The sequence below is a fragment of the Centroberyx affinis genome, unplaced genomic scaffold (genome assembly GCF_046629955.1).
Source record: "Centroberyx affinis isolate AG114_WGS23_722 - 3 ecotype Tasmania unplaced genomic scaffold, CSIRO-AGI_Caff_v1 ptg002667l_1, whole genome shotgun sequence".
Classification (NCBI taxonomy): domain Eukaryota; kingdom Metazoa; phylum Chordata; class Actinopteri; order Beryciformes; family Berycidae; genus Centroberyx; species Centroberyx affinis.
This window is the reverse complement of record NW_027280853.1, coordinates 128,666-145,451: the sequence shown is the minus strand read 5'-3', so window position 1 is coordinate 145,451 and position 16,786 is coordinate 128,666. Positions and strand designations below refer to the sequence as shown.

The window sequence follows — 16,786 nt, the reverse complement described above, 5'->3', positions numbered from 1 at the left end:
CACGTAAAAAAAAAAATTGCGCGCACTGATGACACAAGCACTGCTGAGGTCCAACTGTGAAAACAGGAGCTCTCACTAGCATCAGTAAACAGGTAAATACGGCTTGATAATCACTATAACGGAATTATCGATACACGCAGTTCATAAATAACTTATGATAGACTGCCTGTGTTTTTGGAGGGCACCCTAACTAAACAACATTTACTGCAAGTCGTCGAGCGTCACCTCGCACACCCACATCGTGGCCCTGTTTTGCGGCCTTGAGCTACTTATTAGACGCCCTATTTTTAAGAAGTGTTGTCAAACTGCTAACTTTATAAGTAAGTTAGTCAGTCCGAACCCAAGCTAGCCCTTGGCTCTCGCTGCCTTTCCAGGCAGGTATTTAGCAAGTCGCTAGCTAGCTGCTTGCTAGCCTCGTTACGTGCCTCTCTCACCCTCATCCCAGCTACTACAGTTATCTTGTATGGAAAGAACGTCACGCCAAACTCCACTTAAAAATCTATCAATTAAAGGTAGCCTTGCGGCAAACGCAGGGAGAGAACATGAATGAAGACTTATTACGAACGGATAGTGTCCACTGACATTTTTGTCTTGAATATGATCCGCTAACCGAAATGTATTTCAGTTACATTCCAACTTGGTTGACGCTGCTTGCTACAGCCCACGACGGTGTATTTTGGTGGAGGGAGATTGCTTGAATAACAGGCGAATCGTTTTAAAGGTTGGATTTTTATTGAGTTTAAAACTGCTTGGTAAATTATATGTATGCCGAATTTATCCGCGGAATCTTAGGATACGATGTATGTATGTTTGTCTGTCAAACGGCACATTAAATTGCAAGATTTCTGAATGGAGCTCACAGCAGGAGATGAGACTCCTCTACCTGACCCGCAACGGTCGGTCGTATCAATTTGTGCTGCTTGCGCTGTGGTAATATTTAAATAATTAATAAATATCCATAGTAGAGAAACTCCATTCAATGAACCGTTAGTGGCCAATCTTCAATTTGGCATGCGAATAATCCGCTACGCACTTTATTTCAATAGAATTTTAACTGATTGGTTCTCCTGTTATTCCCACTATCTTCTTCCACCAAAATAGACATGGAGAGTGAAGACGAACAGTATAAACCAATCTCAAAACTGAAATTTTACTGAAAAAAGTGGTTCTTCTTGTACCGAATTGAAAAGAGGCTTCTAACAATTCAGAAATGGTCTCAAGTCATCTTTTATATGGTACATGTTTGCCAATAAGCAAGGCAGACTTAATGTATTTCGTGTGACAACATGGCATGTATTAGGGTTATGCAAGACCAGTAATTGAGTTGTTTCCCGCTGTTTCTACAGCACAGCCATGAATTGGAACAAAGGTGGCCCAGGTGGTAAGCGAGGTTTTGGGTTTGGAGGATTTTCCCTTGGAGGTGCAGGGAAGAAAGAAGAACCCCGCCTGACTCAGAAATCTCACACATCTTTTGGGCCCACGGGATCAGCTGGAGGATATGGAAAGAACCAGCAGCTCCCTTCATTCTACAAGATAGGAACAAAAAGAGCCAATTTTGATGAAGAAAATGCGTGAGTATAGACCTCCATATGCACAGAATTTAACTGAGTAAAATATAGTTTTATCAATGTAGGACTACCACTGTGTAAATATTCATATGATAATCATTGCTTTCTCAATCCCTGTCTTTGTTGTTTTGGTCCAGGTATTTTGAAGATGATGAAGAGGAGTCCAGCAGCAGTGTGGATCTGCCATACATCCCAGCTGAGAACTCGCCCACACGACAACAGATGAAGTCTGGCGGCGGCTCGGACAGTGAGGATGATCCACTGGATGCCTTCATGGCAGAGGTTGAGGTGAGAAGAGAATTAGAGTTAAGCAGAGACAAAATAGAATACACATTCAAATGCTTTCCCAGTTGTTTTCCCTAACAAATCTTCCTTTCCTGTTCCAGAGCCAAGCAGCCAAAGACATGAGGAAATTAGAGGAAAAGGAAAAGGAGAAGAAATCTGCCAAGTAAGACTTGCAATTGCATGTATTTTTTATTGGATTGTTTGTTTTTTAGTCTCATCTAAGGTCCTTATGCAGGTGCTCAAATTGAAACCATGCATTTGAAAAATGATTTGACCAGAATTAGAAAAAATATCTCCCACAGATTTTGTGAGCTACAGTATAAGCCCACTAATTTGCCATTTTCATTGTGTTATCAGGTAGATAACTGCAATAGGAATTCACTACTTTAAGACAGGGCTGACTTTGTAACGATTTGGCTTTATACAGTAATAATTTTTTGAATATCTCCAATTGACTGGCACAACAAGTGACACATCCAGCAATGTTTCTTGCTGGCTCATTAGATATCATCAGATAAGTGACCTTAGTCATAGTGGGATGTGGGCTACCTTGAGTGTATGAACGAGCCGCAGGGAAGTTTTTTTTCTCCGCTTGTCATTTCAGGGGTATTCGTGATGACATTGAAGAAGAAGATGAACAAGTGAGTGAGCCCTCCAAAGTTCTTAATCCACTACATCGCTGATCTCCAGACCAACCATTCCCTCTACCCTTTCAGATCTTACAATGCCCCCCTCCCCCTCCCACCCCTCTATCTAACACTGCAGGTTGCACATTTAGCATCATCATGATGGAGTTATTTTTCTTGCATATGTTATTCTTGTTGTTTAGCAATGGGACAAAAAAGCATGTTCAGCTGTTGATTTACTTTGGCGAGTGACAGAGCATTTAATATGAGAATGTGAAAAATAATTTTGCCCTTCATTATAAAACTGAATGTCTCATTGGGTATTTGTGCGTCTCTCTGCTGCTGGTGCCTGGATGCTGTGTTAAGCAGCAAACTGGCTCAGTGGTTCACATGTAATGCTGTGCTGTTTGCAGGAAGCCTACTTCCGCTACATGGCAGAGAATCCCACAGCTGGGCTGACGCTGGAGGAAGAGGACGAGAACATCGACTATGACAGTGATGGGAACCCAATTGCCCCTACCACCAAGAAAATCATCATGCCCCTTCCTCCCATCGACCACACTGAGGTACGGCTGAGAAACACACAGAGCTGAGACTTGTCTTAACCATGGATCTGCTTTTTTTTTTATTGTGGGTAATGTTATGGATTTTGTTGTGATTTTGTTACCTTTATTGCCATCATTTTGCAGATTGATTATCCCCCCTTTGAGAAGAACTTCTACAATGAGCATGAAGAGCTCAACAACCTGACAGCAACTCAAGTGTTGGAGTTGAGACACAAACTCAATTTGCGGGTAAGACCATGACAGACGTGTCACACACCAGTATCCAAATGTGGATTACCTGGAATTCATACACATAATACCACAGTACTGCAGTGTGGTACAGTATTTTTTTTTTTAGCGGTGATTGAGTAATTTTGTTTTGGTCCCAAGTCCCTTTATGTTTGGCTCCCATTTTAGGTTCTGGTGTACATTTTAGCACTACAATATTTTTTGCTAAGATAAAAAACATGATTTGTAAACATGATCTTACTTTTGGTGGGGTTAGGTAAAATATAATTACATTTTTTATTTAACAATTTTTCTTGCAGTGGTAGTCATTTTCCTGCAGCAGCGGCTATGGAGAAATGCTCTTTGGAGGCATAGGCCTTTATCATGTGAACTGAATGTCCTTTGTTTCCTGCTCCTTTTTCTTCTTTTCCTCATCCCCAGGTGTCTGGTGCAGCCCCTCCCAAACCTTGCACCAGCTTTGCCCACTTCGGTTTTGACGAGCAGCTAATGCACCAGATCCGCAAGTCTGAGTACACTCAGCCCACACCAATTCAGTGCCAGGTACAGTGCAAAACCGTCTCAAGGCTGCAGCATAACTGAATCATACCATAAACCTTTCTGAATAATGCCATACTGTTCGTGTCCTCTGTCTGGGATTTAGGGAGTGCCCATAGCTCTGTCTGGACGTGACATGATTGGTATCGCAAAAACTGGCAGCGGCAAAACGGCAGCTTTTATCTGGCCCATGCTAGTTCACATCATGGACCAGAAGGAGCTGGAGACCGGAGAGGGGCCCATCGCAGTCATAGTGTGCCCCACCAGGGAGCTTTGTCAGCAGGTACGAAGCAGAGAGCGATGGGATCGGATTTGGTGAAAGTATTGTTTTTTGTTGTAGAGTTGTTGTTTTTTTAAAAGAAAGTCACTAAAGCGCATCACTGTAAATGTTTCCCAGATCCATGCAGAGTGTAAGCGTTTCGGGAAAGCCTACTCGTTGCGCTCTGTGGCGGTGTATGGAGGAGGCAGCATGTGGGAGCAGGCCAAGGCTCTTCAGGAGGGAGCAGAGATTGTGGTGTGCACTCCGGTAAGAAGGGAGAGGTCCAGCTCTCTGTGGATGACGTATCTTTGACTTTTTCAGTTCTTTAACCTGCCACAGAAGAAGAATATTCACGCTCTACCACTGCCACAAATGTGAGTTATACTGATTTTATGTGTGTGTGCACAGGGTCGGCTGATTGACCACGTGAAAAAGAAGGCCACGTCCCTGCAGAGAGTGACGTACCTGGTGTTTGACGAGGCAGATCGCATGTTCGATATGGGCTTCGGTGGGTTGGCATCATAAATTCTGCAACAAAAACTTAACTTTTGCACTGTAGCTGTTTTATTTTTTACAGTTTTTTCCCTTTTCTTTCTCAGAATACCAAGTGAGATCTGTTGCCAGCCACGTCCGCCCAGACAGACAGAGTAAGTGGCTCTCCTCAAGTCTTGTGACTGTCTTTTTTGTTTTCATGAGTAGCTGGACTGCAAAGCATTTTCTGTACATCTAAACATGATTGCCCTCGCAGCCCTTCTGTTCAGCGCCACTTTCCGAAAGAAGATAGAGAGGCTGGCCAGAGACATCTTGATAGATCCCATTCGTGTGGTGCAGGGAGACATTGGAGAGGTATGTGGCCTCACTCATCATCTTCAACACTGTTGCTACCTGAAAATGTCTCTGACAATATTTCAAAAACAGAGATGATTCTATCCTCAAAAACTATTTTGAACTATTGTGCAAGCAAAGGTTTTAAGATTATTCCTAACATTAAGGTGCTACATGTAGCATTTTAATCAATAAATCAGTACTGCATTAATTCTAATACATTAATATAGATACGAATATGCTGTATACATATATATACTGTAAACAAATGAGACTATCGTAGGGAAGATTGCCAGCCTCTACACTGTATTCTACATTGTGTGTCACTGGGTCGGTTTTGGCGGGAAATCTGCAGGATTGCTTTATGGCACAAAACAGGAAGAGGGCGTTGTTCTATCAGCAAACTGAGCTAAAGCTTTCAGAGTTTTTCGCAATGACAAATGGTGGAAGAAGTGAAAGGCTGATGGAAAAATAACTTCCAACATGTTTATCCTCTTCAGAAAAGACAGAAGACTGAAGAAGTTACAAATGGCAACATCATCTTTGTGACAGGAAGCAATAGGGTTTATACGAAAGGTGGTCTTCATTTTGAGAAATACTAGCACTAACAATACCACTGGTGTGAGCTGAAGGCTACCAGTTGGGTTGACCATGGTCTTTTTTTGTTTATGGATATTAATTTTGACACCGTGGTCTCACAAATAATTTGACAATGAAATATTGATGCTTAAAAATGCTACACCTAGCACCTTTTAATAGTAACCTGTAGAATGCTTTACATTTATGTCAAGCAGTAGTTTTTGTTATTGTTTTTTCAAATGGTGGATTTCTCATTTTGGAATTAACATCTTTGTATTATCTCAGTCACAATGAGTCTACTTTAATCACTTCTCTTGTTTAATTTTGTGGCAAAAATGTTCCTGAGTTTATTCAAACTGGCATTAAACGGTTTTAAAAAATCTTAAATTTACTTTGCTGAAACCTGTGGACGCTGTGTTTTTCCTATCCTCCTCCTTCACCAGGCCAATGAGGATGTGACCCAGCTGGTGGAGCTGCTGCTCAGCGGGGCAGATAAATGGACGTGGTTGACCCGGCGGCTGGTTGAGTTCACCTCGTCCGGCTCGGTCCTCATCTTCGTCACCAAGAAGGCCAACAGCGAGGAGCTGGCTGCTAACCTGACCCAGGAGGGCCACAGCCTGGGCCTGCTGCATGGAGACATGGACCAGAGCGAGAGGAACAAGGTCATCGCTGACTTCAAGAAGAAGAATCTGCCCATTCTGGTGGCCACTGATGTAGCAGGTGAGCTCACATGAAGGTGACTGTTTGAGCTGTTTTAAAAAAATCACTGTAGAGCACAGCCTTTTGTGGCTTATTGGTTTTATAAAACAACAGTAGCAAGAACACAAATGTTAAAAAAAAATATTTATTTTTAATCGATAATAGTTAGGGTTCAAGTTTTTGAAGGCTGATGCCAATATGTTTGGATTGACGCTTCCGATAGCCAATACTAAGTGCCAATATTGAACATTGTCAAATTTGACAATTTTCATGCCAAGTGTTTAGTTTTTCCCCCAGAATCTTATTTTTAGCAGGGTGGAAAAGCCTGAGAACAGTATTTGACACCAACACTGTTGGACACTAAAACTCATGGTGGTGATAATGAGGATGTTGATGATGATGATGTTGATGATGATAATAATTTCAAACATACTTGTGTGGAATCTGATCAAAATGTTGCATTAGAATCAGTTCAGATTAAGGCTTTCTTATAGCCAACCAGTGTAATATTGATAAATTCTACAATAAATATGTAACCAAACAAACTGCATCATATCCATCACGTTGGACATTGACGGCACTGGTTGGCTGAATCCAGTTTTTAAGAGAAGGCCAAAATCAGCCTGATAAATCAGCAAACTGATATTTCGGTAGTCAAAGGTGTGCGTTAATTGGGTATTTTACAACAGCTGTCAGCCAATCAGAACTGAGGACCAAAACTACCTGTTTTATCAAAAGTCATTTAAACTTTTCTTGCCTCCTGTGTCTGTTCTTCCCAGCTCGTGGTCTGGATATCCCATCCATTCGCACAGTGGTGAATTATGACGTGGCGAGAGACATCGACACACACACACACAGGATCGGCCGAACCGGTCGTGCTGGAGAAAAGGGCGTGGCTTACACCCTTCTAACCAACAAAGACACCTCATTCGCTGGTGATCTCGTCCGGAATCTGGAGGGAGCCAATCAAAGCGTTTCCAAAGAACTGATGGATTTAGCCATGCAGGTGAACATTGATAAATTAGAACGGCCCTAAAACAGCTTTCCTGTACACATTGCTTTTTAGGAGTGAATGTTTTTAACCTTGTTCAATTTATATTTTTCCCAGAATCCCTGGTTCAGGAAATCCCGATTCAAGGGTGGTAAAGGAAAGAAACTGAACATCGGAGGAGGCGGTCTGGGGTACAGAGAGAGGCCGGGCTTGGGGGCTGAAAGCTCTGTGAGTTAAAAATTAAAAATGTAAATCTGTTCTATGTATTTCTGTGATGTGGTCATAGTCGTAGTGATGACTATGTATAAAATGAAAGGAACAAACCATTAGCTATAATGTAGGAAAGATATGCACTGCAGGCTCCATTAAGGTCCACTCTGAAGAATTTAAATGGCACTAGACTATAACAGTAATGTCAAAACAATACATAATTCACACAATAACATTATAGATTTGAAGGCCCGCTATTAGCTCCCTATTAAATTTGTTTTCAGATGTGTCACAAAAGAAGGTACAAAGACTATGCATCCGTACAGAGAGCATTAAAAGCTCCATAATAGACATTTCCCGAGACTGAGGTGATTTCCTAGTATTGGTATTAGTTGATGAAGGAACTTCAGAGACTCTTGATGTCAGTAACACTCTGTTTTCTTTCCAGGAACGCAGCAGCGTGTTGTTGTCTTCCTCCAGTAGCTACGAAGGCTTCAGCAAACCAGCCACCGGGGCGATGGGAGACCGCATGTCAGCCATGAAACAAGCCTTCCAGGTAGCCCTCTCTTCACCTCCAACTTGAAACAAATATGTTAATATTTTCTCATTTGTTATATATTGCAGATAAGTTTATTGTTATAATTTCACTTTATTTTCATACTGCATATATTTGTTGGGAAATGTTCTCCCACTCCAGTGGGTGGGGAGTGTTTATTCCAAAGAAGAGTATTGGCCAGGAAGTGTTTTGAAAGACCGAAATCTCAGCACCTGGCAAAGTAATGGTTGAGTCATTGGTGTTGATCAGTAACCCTTTCAACCCCCTACAGACATATTATGATCATTGTGTGCTATGGGCCAGTAAAAATCTTACTTATTGCACCTTTAAAGTTTCATCTCATCATGTTTTTGTCTCCTCTCTAATCTCTTCCTCTGCATGTGTCCTCGTCCCCAGGCCCAGTATAAGAACCACTTTGTGGCTGCGTCCAGCGTCTCCCCGAAGCTCACCACCAAGTCCAGCAGCTCGTCAGGCTGGACCAGCGCCGGCAGTCTGAGCTCCGTGCCGACAGAGGCTGCCGACGGCTCCGATCGCTCCCGGGGAGCCATCGCGTCCATGGCCCCTCCTCCGCCTCTCAGCATCGGGACTAAGATGGCTGGCTTTGCCAGCGCCGGCTCCCTGAGCACAGTGTCCGCCGGTCAAACCGGCTCGCAGCACAGCTACCCCCCCGCCGCCCCGCCCTCTCCGAGGGACAGCTCCCGGGACAGGCACGGAGAGGACAGAGGTCGCCACGGAGACCGAGATCGCGACCGCTACGGGGACAGGAGCGACAGGAGCGACCGGCACAGCGGCGGGGACCGTCACGGGGACCGGGAACGCCACGGAGACAGAGATCGCGACCGCTACGGGGACCGAGATCGCCACGGCGGCGGCCGCCACGGCGACAGTCGCAACGGAGACGGAAGCAGAAGGGACAGAGATGAGTGGAGGAGTGAGAGGGATGGGGGAGACAGGGTGAGCGGGGAGGGGAGGGGCGACAGAGGAGACAGAGGGGACGATAGCTTCGCCGTCCCTGATCCACCAAAACGTAAAAAGAGCAGGTGGGACAACTAAAAAAAATAATAAAAACACCGATAGCAAAATATCTGCAACCAACTGCTCCTCAGTGAGCTTGTCTGTTCTGTAGGCCGGCAGCAGGGCAAAGCAGAGGAGGCCGACAAGCACAGGAATTTAGGGCTTATTTTGTGGACTTTGGATGTATTCCAGTGATGAGGGAAAGGCACTGAAGATGCTGTCAGACTGCTAAGAAATTTGTGATGGTGAGCTCTGTGATTCGGTCAGAGCTCGACCCCGGCGTCAGGTAGACCGACACATGCAGTTCAGAGACGGCCACTGTACATAAACCATCAAGACTGTTATTCTATCAAGTCAATAGAATCGAGCAATAGAGCTGTAATTGATTCTGATGTCGGTAAACACTCCCAAGTTAGGATGTGTTGGTTGTCGTCTTGTTTTCTCTCACTGAGCTCCTACATGCTTTTGTGCTTGCAAAACTGATGCTGTATTTTCCTAATGGATCTTTGACAACTGTGTGCGCGCGCGTGTGTGTGTGTGTGTGTGTGTGTGTGTGTGTTTTGTTAATCTACAATGCTAACTCTTTGTTAGAACAGTTTCATTTTTGAAGGCGCTCCATGGCAAATTACATTCATGGTATGTACATGTCAAAAAAATGATAGATTTTTGTGTCTTGTATTCAAGTTTTAGTGAAGTGCCTTTCCTTGGCATTTAGTGTTTCTATGCTTTTGAAATTATTTTCATCAAGCTGCATCTGTTTGTATGAGAAGAATTTCAAGTGTTCGTTCACAAGTGGATAATGTGAAGTTTTGATTAAAAGACTCCCTTGTCATCTATTTTTGTATCTATTATCTATGGCCGTTCTTCAACTATTCTATTCATTCTATTTTCCCACTGAAAAACATCAGCACAGCTAGTCTAACTGAACTTGAGCTCAGTTAAGTCTTTAAATGCACTCATATGGAAGAAGATTTTGTTTTTCTCTGATCATGAAATAAATATGGAACACCTATTCTCATCTGGTTATTTTCTATAATTAGTTTTGATTGGTTTAAGTTTCTTGTCGTGTCTATTATGTGTAATAGTGCTGAAACAATAAATTGATAAGTCGATTGACAGAAAACTCAAGTAATCAAGTAACGATACCAAACATTTGCAGGTTACAGCTTCACAAATGCTAAGATTTGCTGCTTTTCTCTGTTTCATATCATAAAATTTATATTGGGGTTTTTTTTGGCTGCTGGTCAGACTAAGCAATTTGAAGAAACACTTTGGGCTCTGGTAACTTGTGATGGCATTATTTTTGTCATTTTATAGACTAAATTATTAATCAAAATAATCGTAATAAGCAACATGTTTCACAGATCGTCCACTGACACAAAGGGAAGATGAGATTGAGGTTTGGCCTGGGTGGCAGCTACTTAGCGAGCGCCACCGCTGATAAACCGCTGAAGGATAGATGCAGCCACTAGTAAGCTGAGACAGTTGGCTGGCAGCCTCTCTCTGAAGCACTTTGAAGATACGAGTTCAGACTGAGAGCCAGAGGGAACGATACCTGGCTGCCCGCCTGCCTGTTATTATGTTTACCTGGCAGGTGAAACTACAATGCACAACACACAGGAGGATTTTCATTCAGTGAGCTCCACCCCAGCTCATGACTGCACCGACACCATCCCCCATTCACAGCCTCGCTCTACTCCTGTTTCAGTGTGAAGGGAGAATCTGACATCTGTTTTCAGTTAGCGGACGGTGGGTTCACCCCCAGCTACATACGTAAACTTATGGAGGCAGCACAATTGATTAAGACAACTGAAGGAATTTCACACACACCTCTACTACTATTCTCAACTTTCCTCATTGTGTTGTTATATCAAACAGGCCTACATACTGTATGCACTGTTTGAATGACAAGCTGATCACTGAACAGCTCTGAACACCTTTTGTGGAGACACGTTGCGTCTTGTTCTGCATGTCAGACTAGATGCTGTAAATGCGGCCTGGGTTGCAGTGAGTTGCTGAGGAATTAAAGATTAAGAGATCCATGCATTGAGCTCTTACAAACTGCTGCGAAAGGGTTGCTCACACACTTGGATCGCTCTGCGTGTAGAGAAAATGGATTTATTGTATTTAGATGTCTGAATAAAAGTCAAAACATGAAAGAATTATCAAGATCCTGTTTCAAATCAGTGAACCCTATTTTCCACAGTGCCCTCTCCTCTCCTGCACTCTCCCCTGTGTGTGTGTGTGTGTGTGTGTGTGTGTGAGTGTGTGTGAGGGAGAGAGAGAGAGAGAGAGAGAGAAACTGCATATTGCACTACTAGGTCAGGACTATTTTTGTCCTGATTGTCTTTATGAATTATTAAATTGGGAAAATAAATAATAAAATATGATTTATTCACTCTTCAATGCAGTAGCTCTAATGATATGATGGAATGGCACAGAAAAATCGTTGGCCTTGCCTTGAATAAAATGAAAACCTTGGTATTTCAGCAGAGGGAGGAGAGAGGTGGGGGTAGATGCTGCCTTCACGTGCTCCTCGTAAGATCCTATTCCTGGAGGCATGACAACTAAAAGTGAAATAAAACTGAAAATAGAAAAACACAACAATACGAATTACTTACATAGTACGCCAAATAATAGCATGTGACAATAAAACACATATATTTTGCTCAATGCTCATCAGGCAGTACTAAAGTAATTGATGTTTTTGTTTTTTGTTTTTTTGTTTTTGTAATTAATTCATTAAATCTTGTTGTATACCGACGTCATAGAAAATTTCCACTTTCCCAGTCGTATTTCCCGCGTATTCTTCTAATTTGTTACATAATGCATATATCTTGATATTATTAGATATGTTTACTTTATTCAAACTGAATACATCTCAAATTTTGGTATTTTTTTCATATTGTACATTCATATTGTTATTTCTTTTCTTTACCTCGGTACCCTCTGCTATTATTATGCATACCATCAGAGTAGTTAATTTTCATTGCTGTTCATCATTTTCATTCATACATTTCTACACGCTCTAGAGTTGAAATTGTCAGTTGCGTTACATTTGAATACCCCGTATACTATATATTTTTTATTTATTATATATTATACTTTGCTGTACCCTATTAATTTCTCCGCCCCAGATTCATTAAAGTTGATGAATTTCTCATCTTATCTTATTGTCTTTGTGATCTTTGCTGGGGTTGTTCAGGAGCAGTCCCGGTCGTAATTCCGATATTTCCGACAGCGCGTGAACGCACCAGGAGACGAGAAGAACCAATAGCGTGCAACATCCTGCTGAGGAAAAAAACGGGCTGTTGAAAACCGAGACGAGGAGGCAGATAGAGCCAAGCTGAGGGGAACTCGCCGGCACTGTGGCAAGCAGCTAATCTACAACAAAGCCTCACAGAAAAACCACGGGGGAAACGAATGAGAGAGCAAATATCCGCCTCCACGCATTGAGTGAACGGACCCCGCGTTGTCATTCAGTTTATCCCCGACAAGAAGCACAGATGGTGAGTGTTTTTTCTCGTCGGTTTGGACCGTTTGTTCCTGCAGCCTCCCCTCCCTCTCCTCTCCTCTCTCTCTCTCTGCTTTTTTTGTGATGAGGTGAGGTGATGTCGGTCCACTCGCTAACGTTAAAGCTAGGTTAGCTCGCCAGGAGCCCCTTTTGCTTTTAGCCACGGTATTAATATTAGCTGTAAACGGTAGTGTTTAGGCAAAGTAGAAGAAAGGACGGAAGTTTTTTTTGTTTCTACGTTAAAGAGCATTTAAACGCCGCCGACACGTTCCTCAAAATGCTTGCTAGCAGCGCGCCTCTGGTTTTAATCTCTATTAGTTAGCTTGCTTGCTAATTAATATCAAACAAGGTGATTTAATCTGCCTCATATATGGAAGATTCATTATCCGCCCCAATATTAATAGCCCCAATTCTATGAAAGAAATTTATTTTTTTCTTCCCTTTATCTGTTTCACCTTCTCAACAGATTTGTCAATTGATTTGTGCTGTTATACGTGGCGTGATTTATTGTGTTGCCGATTTCCTTGGCTGAGTAGCAGTTGCCAACCATCACAGTTGAATGTGGTTCTTGGCTGATAAGTCTGATTGTCCTGGTGTACAGCCTGCTTTGGTCTTAAGACAGTGTTACATAAAGGTCTGTGGCAAAGCAGGTCCACACAACAGCTAGGGAAGTAGATACATAAATGCATGCATATGAGGCCACAGACCCCATTTGATAAGATTTTGTCTGCGGCACCCCCCCCAATCTGAGATTTTAGTTGCTGATATGATTTGGAACAGAACTACTCAGTGGTTTACAGTACTGTAAGTGGGATGTTTACAGCATCCTTTGATTAAAAAAAAATAGGCATTTCTATATCAGTCTCTCTTTCTCCTAAAAATGAAATGATAATACAATTAAACTATTCCTCCTTTTGCTGTGGACCACCTGGAATCCCCTCAAGGACCTCTGTGTGCCCCCCGGGCCCCACTTTGGGAACCACCAGCCTGTTGTAAATGTTCTGTGCATTGCCACTGCCTGTGCTCGCTGGTGTGTATGAACTCGCTGACCACTGCTGAGTTTGCCAGTGTAATACTGAGTGAATGAATGACTGGATTAAACCTCTCAGTGAATGACAGCGGCATTAGGCTATAACTCTACACTGGGGGGGGGAAAAGAAAGCATGCATTTCGCTTTTTAGGCCCGCTTCTTCCCCCCCGTGTTTGTGATGTTGAGCAGTTTACTAACCTCTCTGCGGTCTGGTCAAACCGCTTTTTTATCCATCCAAGACACCACATCTACAGCAGCCTGTATAATTATAGCCCTGGCATATGGCGACAAGGCTTAAGTAAGTATATGGTCATTTTCATTTGCTGCCACTGCACAGCCAAGGATCTGTCAGTGTGCTGTCTGTCTGTAATTTCAGCCAGCGTTGACAGCACAGATTGACACCCTGGTCTCTAGGCTGATTTTCGTCAATACTGTATCGGATTTGAGAGGCTACTACAACTTCACTGACTTGCACGCCCCAAAAAAAAGCATACATGCGAATCCAGACAAAGCTGCACTGAGGACTTATAGCATTTATTTTGTGTGGCCATATGTTGTTCTGTCAAACAATTATCATTAATGGCACAAAAACCTGATTTGTTGGGCATGTCAGAAGCGCCATATGTTGGGGAGGGGGTGCTTGCTAGTAGTCAGATGTGCGCAACAATAATAAATGGGTCGCCAGCAGGTCCAGGCCACAGAGTTGCAGACAAAAATGTTCAGATGAATGGTTTCCACTACCTGCATGACTACCCCCTCTTTTCCCCAATCCCCATGTTGTTTTATTGTATAGCGGTTGTAGGATCGGCTTTGATGATGAGCGAACAGTTTTCTGGCTGGTTGTGTGAAAGGCAAGAATTTCAGGCCAGAAAAAAATGTACTAGATGTTGTTTCTCAAGATGTATTCATGCTTCAAAGAGATGTGGTTAGTCTTTTTGGGGGGAGGGCTGGTGTTTGCGTCTTTTTTTTTGTTTCCTTTATGTTGTTTATCAAGGTGTGCTGTACATGAACTTTACTGGAAGTTGTTTGCTTTCTTCCCAGCGAACACAGCACCCACTGTCGCTGCTGAATGGACACAAATACTGTATCATACCCTCACATCTATGCAAGCCTGTCAATTCAGCTGTGTGAAGAAGAGGTCATTATTTTCCAGTCATTGAACAATCGTCTGATTGTCAGTTCCACACATATTGTCGAGCGCTCGCAAATTCACCCCATAAAAGCATTAACTGTTGACTGAAAAAAGACGATTTGTGAGTGTGCTTTGTTCTCGCGTTACTCTTTGTAAACCTGTATTTCTGCGTTCTGACTCGGACATTAAAGGCCATGACTTTGTACATTCCTTTCGCTTTGATTTGTCTCATTTAAAAGGCCGTTGTCATTTTTCTGACACGCTGCAATGCAACTCTACTGAAGATCAGATCTCAGAAAATGTTGTATAATAAAGGTTCGAATACACTACCAGCCCAGCAATGAATCATTCTCAGTAAGACGGCATAATTTAATGATTGTCAATTTGTTCCTGTAGAGGAATACAAGAGACTTCATTCACATGGCGGTATCAGATTCATCCTGGCTGTTAGTACAGTCCAAACGCCTCAGCCTTTTTGTATATGTAATGTGGGATGGAATAGGAGCCTGTCAAATATAGCATTGTGTGTTTTACAGCTCGTTGTAAAATCGCTCAATATTAACTGTACTTTGGACTGTGACGACGGCCATTTATTTATATATTATTGCTTTTCCTCCCTGTGGCTATTGGCGCCGATCAAATATAGGCTGTCCATTTTGAAAAGACCTTAGGACACACTGCTCACAAAAATAGTCGACGTGAAACATTTCCCACAGGCCTCAACATCATCAGTCAGTGGCAGAGACGTCTAAAGAGTTGTATTTTGCTGTGGGAAGTCTTCCTACTATAACTCAAAACACCCAAATTTAGTCTTGGGACATGGCTACTCAAGAAGCACCATGAATAAAGTTTCAAACGTTCATTGTCCCTTTGCCTTTGTTCCTCCAGTGGTACCTGAGGTAAAGACGGGCGAGCGTCTTCAATCCGTAGTCAAGGAACCATCAGTGTCTGATGTAAATAGGCTGGAATAGCAGAGCAGATATATTTGCATGCAAGTTTTTTTTGTTTTTTTTCTAGACGGGATGGGGCATGTTGTCCTGAATTCCAATCCCTGAGCAGGCTTCTGATTGTGAAATGCTCCCTCTCCTCCCGTGTCTGTGATAACATCTGATCAGTCGTAGCGCTGAAGGCTGTTTCTTCAGTTCCTTCAGGTGCCAGATATCAGCGGCCCCTCTCTCTCGCTGCGTTCCCGCAGGTTCAAGTCAACACAAGCTCTGGGTCTTCAACACATTCTTTTACAGGCCATCACTGGTTTGTTCTTTGTAATTTCGTGAAAGGAGCATAAACGCATTCCTCTTCTAAACTTCAGGATCGGCTTCCCAGAGTAAAAATACCATCGATTACATTATAGATTTGGAGACCATTAGTTTGGGCTCACTGGACAGAAATTAGAGATACAATCAATTGTTCTATGTATGGCAAGGGGGAACATGAAGTCATTTAGCTTTGATTTGTGACTTTACTATCTGATTTTACCACTAGGGAAATTATCCAGCACTATATTTTAGTTTGACATTGGACCGATATATGGATCCCAGGTTTTAATTGTGCAAAGGGAAACACTGACGACCCTGTCAGTATAGATAGGCAAATATTGCAGTGAGGAGCGGAGTCCTGGGAGCAAAAGGTTGCGTGCTGCAGATTGAAAGTGAAACTTCACTCTCACCATCTGACACGGCAGTTTGCTCTTCAGAGATACCACGTCTGTGTGAAAATGTGACTGAGGTTTTTCCGTCATCCAAAGACTCCAGTTCTCCTTTGTCAACTTTCTGTTACTTTGAAAATCAGACAAAATGATGAATGAATCATCTCAAAACTTGTTTCACACCCAGTGCAGGCTCTTGACCCATCTTGAACCAGGAGTTTGTGCTATTGCTCTGTATTAAAATAAGCATCAAAGCCAGTCTTTGAGTGCTGGCTGTCCTACTTCAAGATATCTTTTGGGTAAACCCTTGTGAGGTTTCATCTTCATCCTCCTAGCAAGTAACCTCCCCAGACAGGAAGTGAAGAAACAAGTGTCAGTCAGCTGACTGACCAAAGATGGCACACAAACTATACATTGCACAGAAAAATGACTTGTCAATTTGTCGTTGAGTAGAGGAAGTTAAGAAAGGGAAGAGCAGGTTGACCAAACGCTCGAACACATCACCAATTGTGATTAGTCTGCAGT

General features: G+C 42.7%; 1 protein-coding gene across 3 annotated transcripts; it reads left to right on the top strand.

Annotated features, from left to right (window-relative positions):
* The first annotated feature begins 30 nt into the window (after positions 1-30).
* ddx42 (DEAD (Asp-Glu-Ala-Asp) box helicase 42) lies at positions 31-9,954 on the top strand. 3 transcript variants are annotated; one of them, XM_071535120.1, is made up of 18 exons: positions 31-92; positions 1,352-1,571; positions 1,706-1,856; positions 1,955-2,016; positions 2,458-2,494; positions 2,893-3,045; positions 3,169-3,273; positions 3,694-3,813; positions 3,914-4,090; positions 4,205-4,333; positions 4,475-4,574; positions 4,666-4,713; positions 4,815-4,912; positions 5,914-6,190; positions 6,949-7,175; positions 7,278-7,388; positions 7,819-7,926; positions 8,323-9,954. In XM_071535120.1, the coding sequence occupies exons 2-18, from the start codon at positions 1,354-1,356 to the stop codon at positions 8,977-8,979; spliced, it is 2,778 nt and encodes a 925-aa protein (XP_071391221.1). In that variant the 5' UTR covers positions 31-92; positions 1,352-1,353; the 3' UTR covers positions 8,980-9,954. The 3 variants fall into 3 exon arrangements, with proteins under 3 accessions (XP_071391221.1, XP_071391220.1, XP_071391222.1); XM_071535119.1 differs by having other exon boundaries at positions 35-92; positions 1,347-1,571; XM_071535121.1 differs by lacking the exons at positions 31-92; positions 1,352-1,571; positions 2,458-2,494 and having other exon boundaries at positions 1,826-1,856.
* The last annotated feature ends 6,832 nt before the right edge of the window (positions 9,955-16,786 follow it).

Coding starts and splice junctions, on each gene's coding strand:
- ddx42 (XM_071535120.1), top strand. CDS start 1,354: ATGAATTGGAACAAAGGTGGCCCAGGTGGTAAGCGAGGTTTTGGGTTT. Junction 4,714..4,814: donor CGTCCGCCCAGACAGACAGA/GTAAGTGGCTCT, acceptor TTGCCCTCGCAG/CCCTTCTGTTCAGCGCCACT. Junction 7,176..7,277: donor TGATGGATTTAGCCATGCAG/GTGAACATTGAT, acceptor TATTTTTCCCAG/AATCCCTGGTTCAGGAAATC.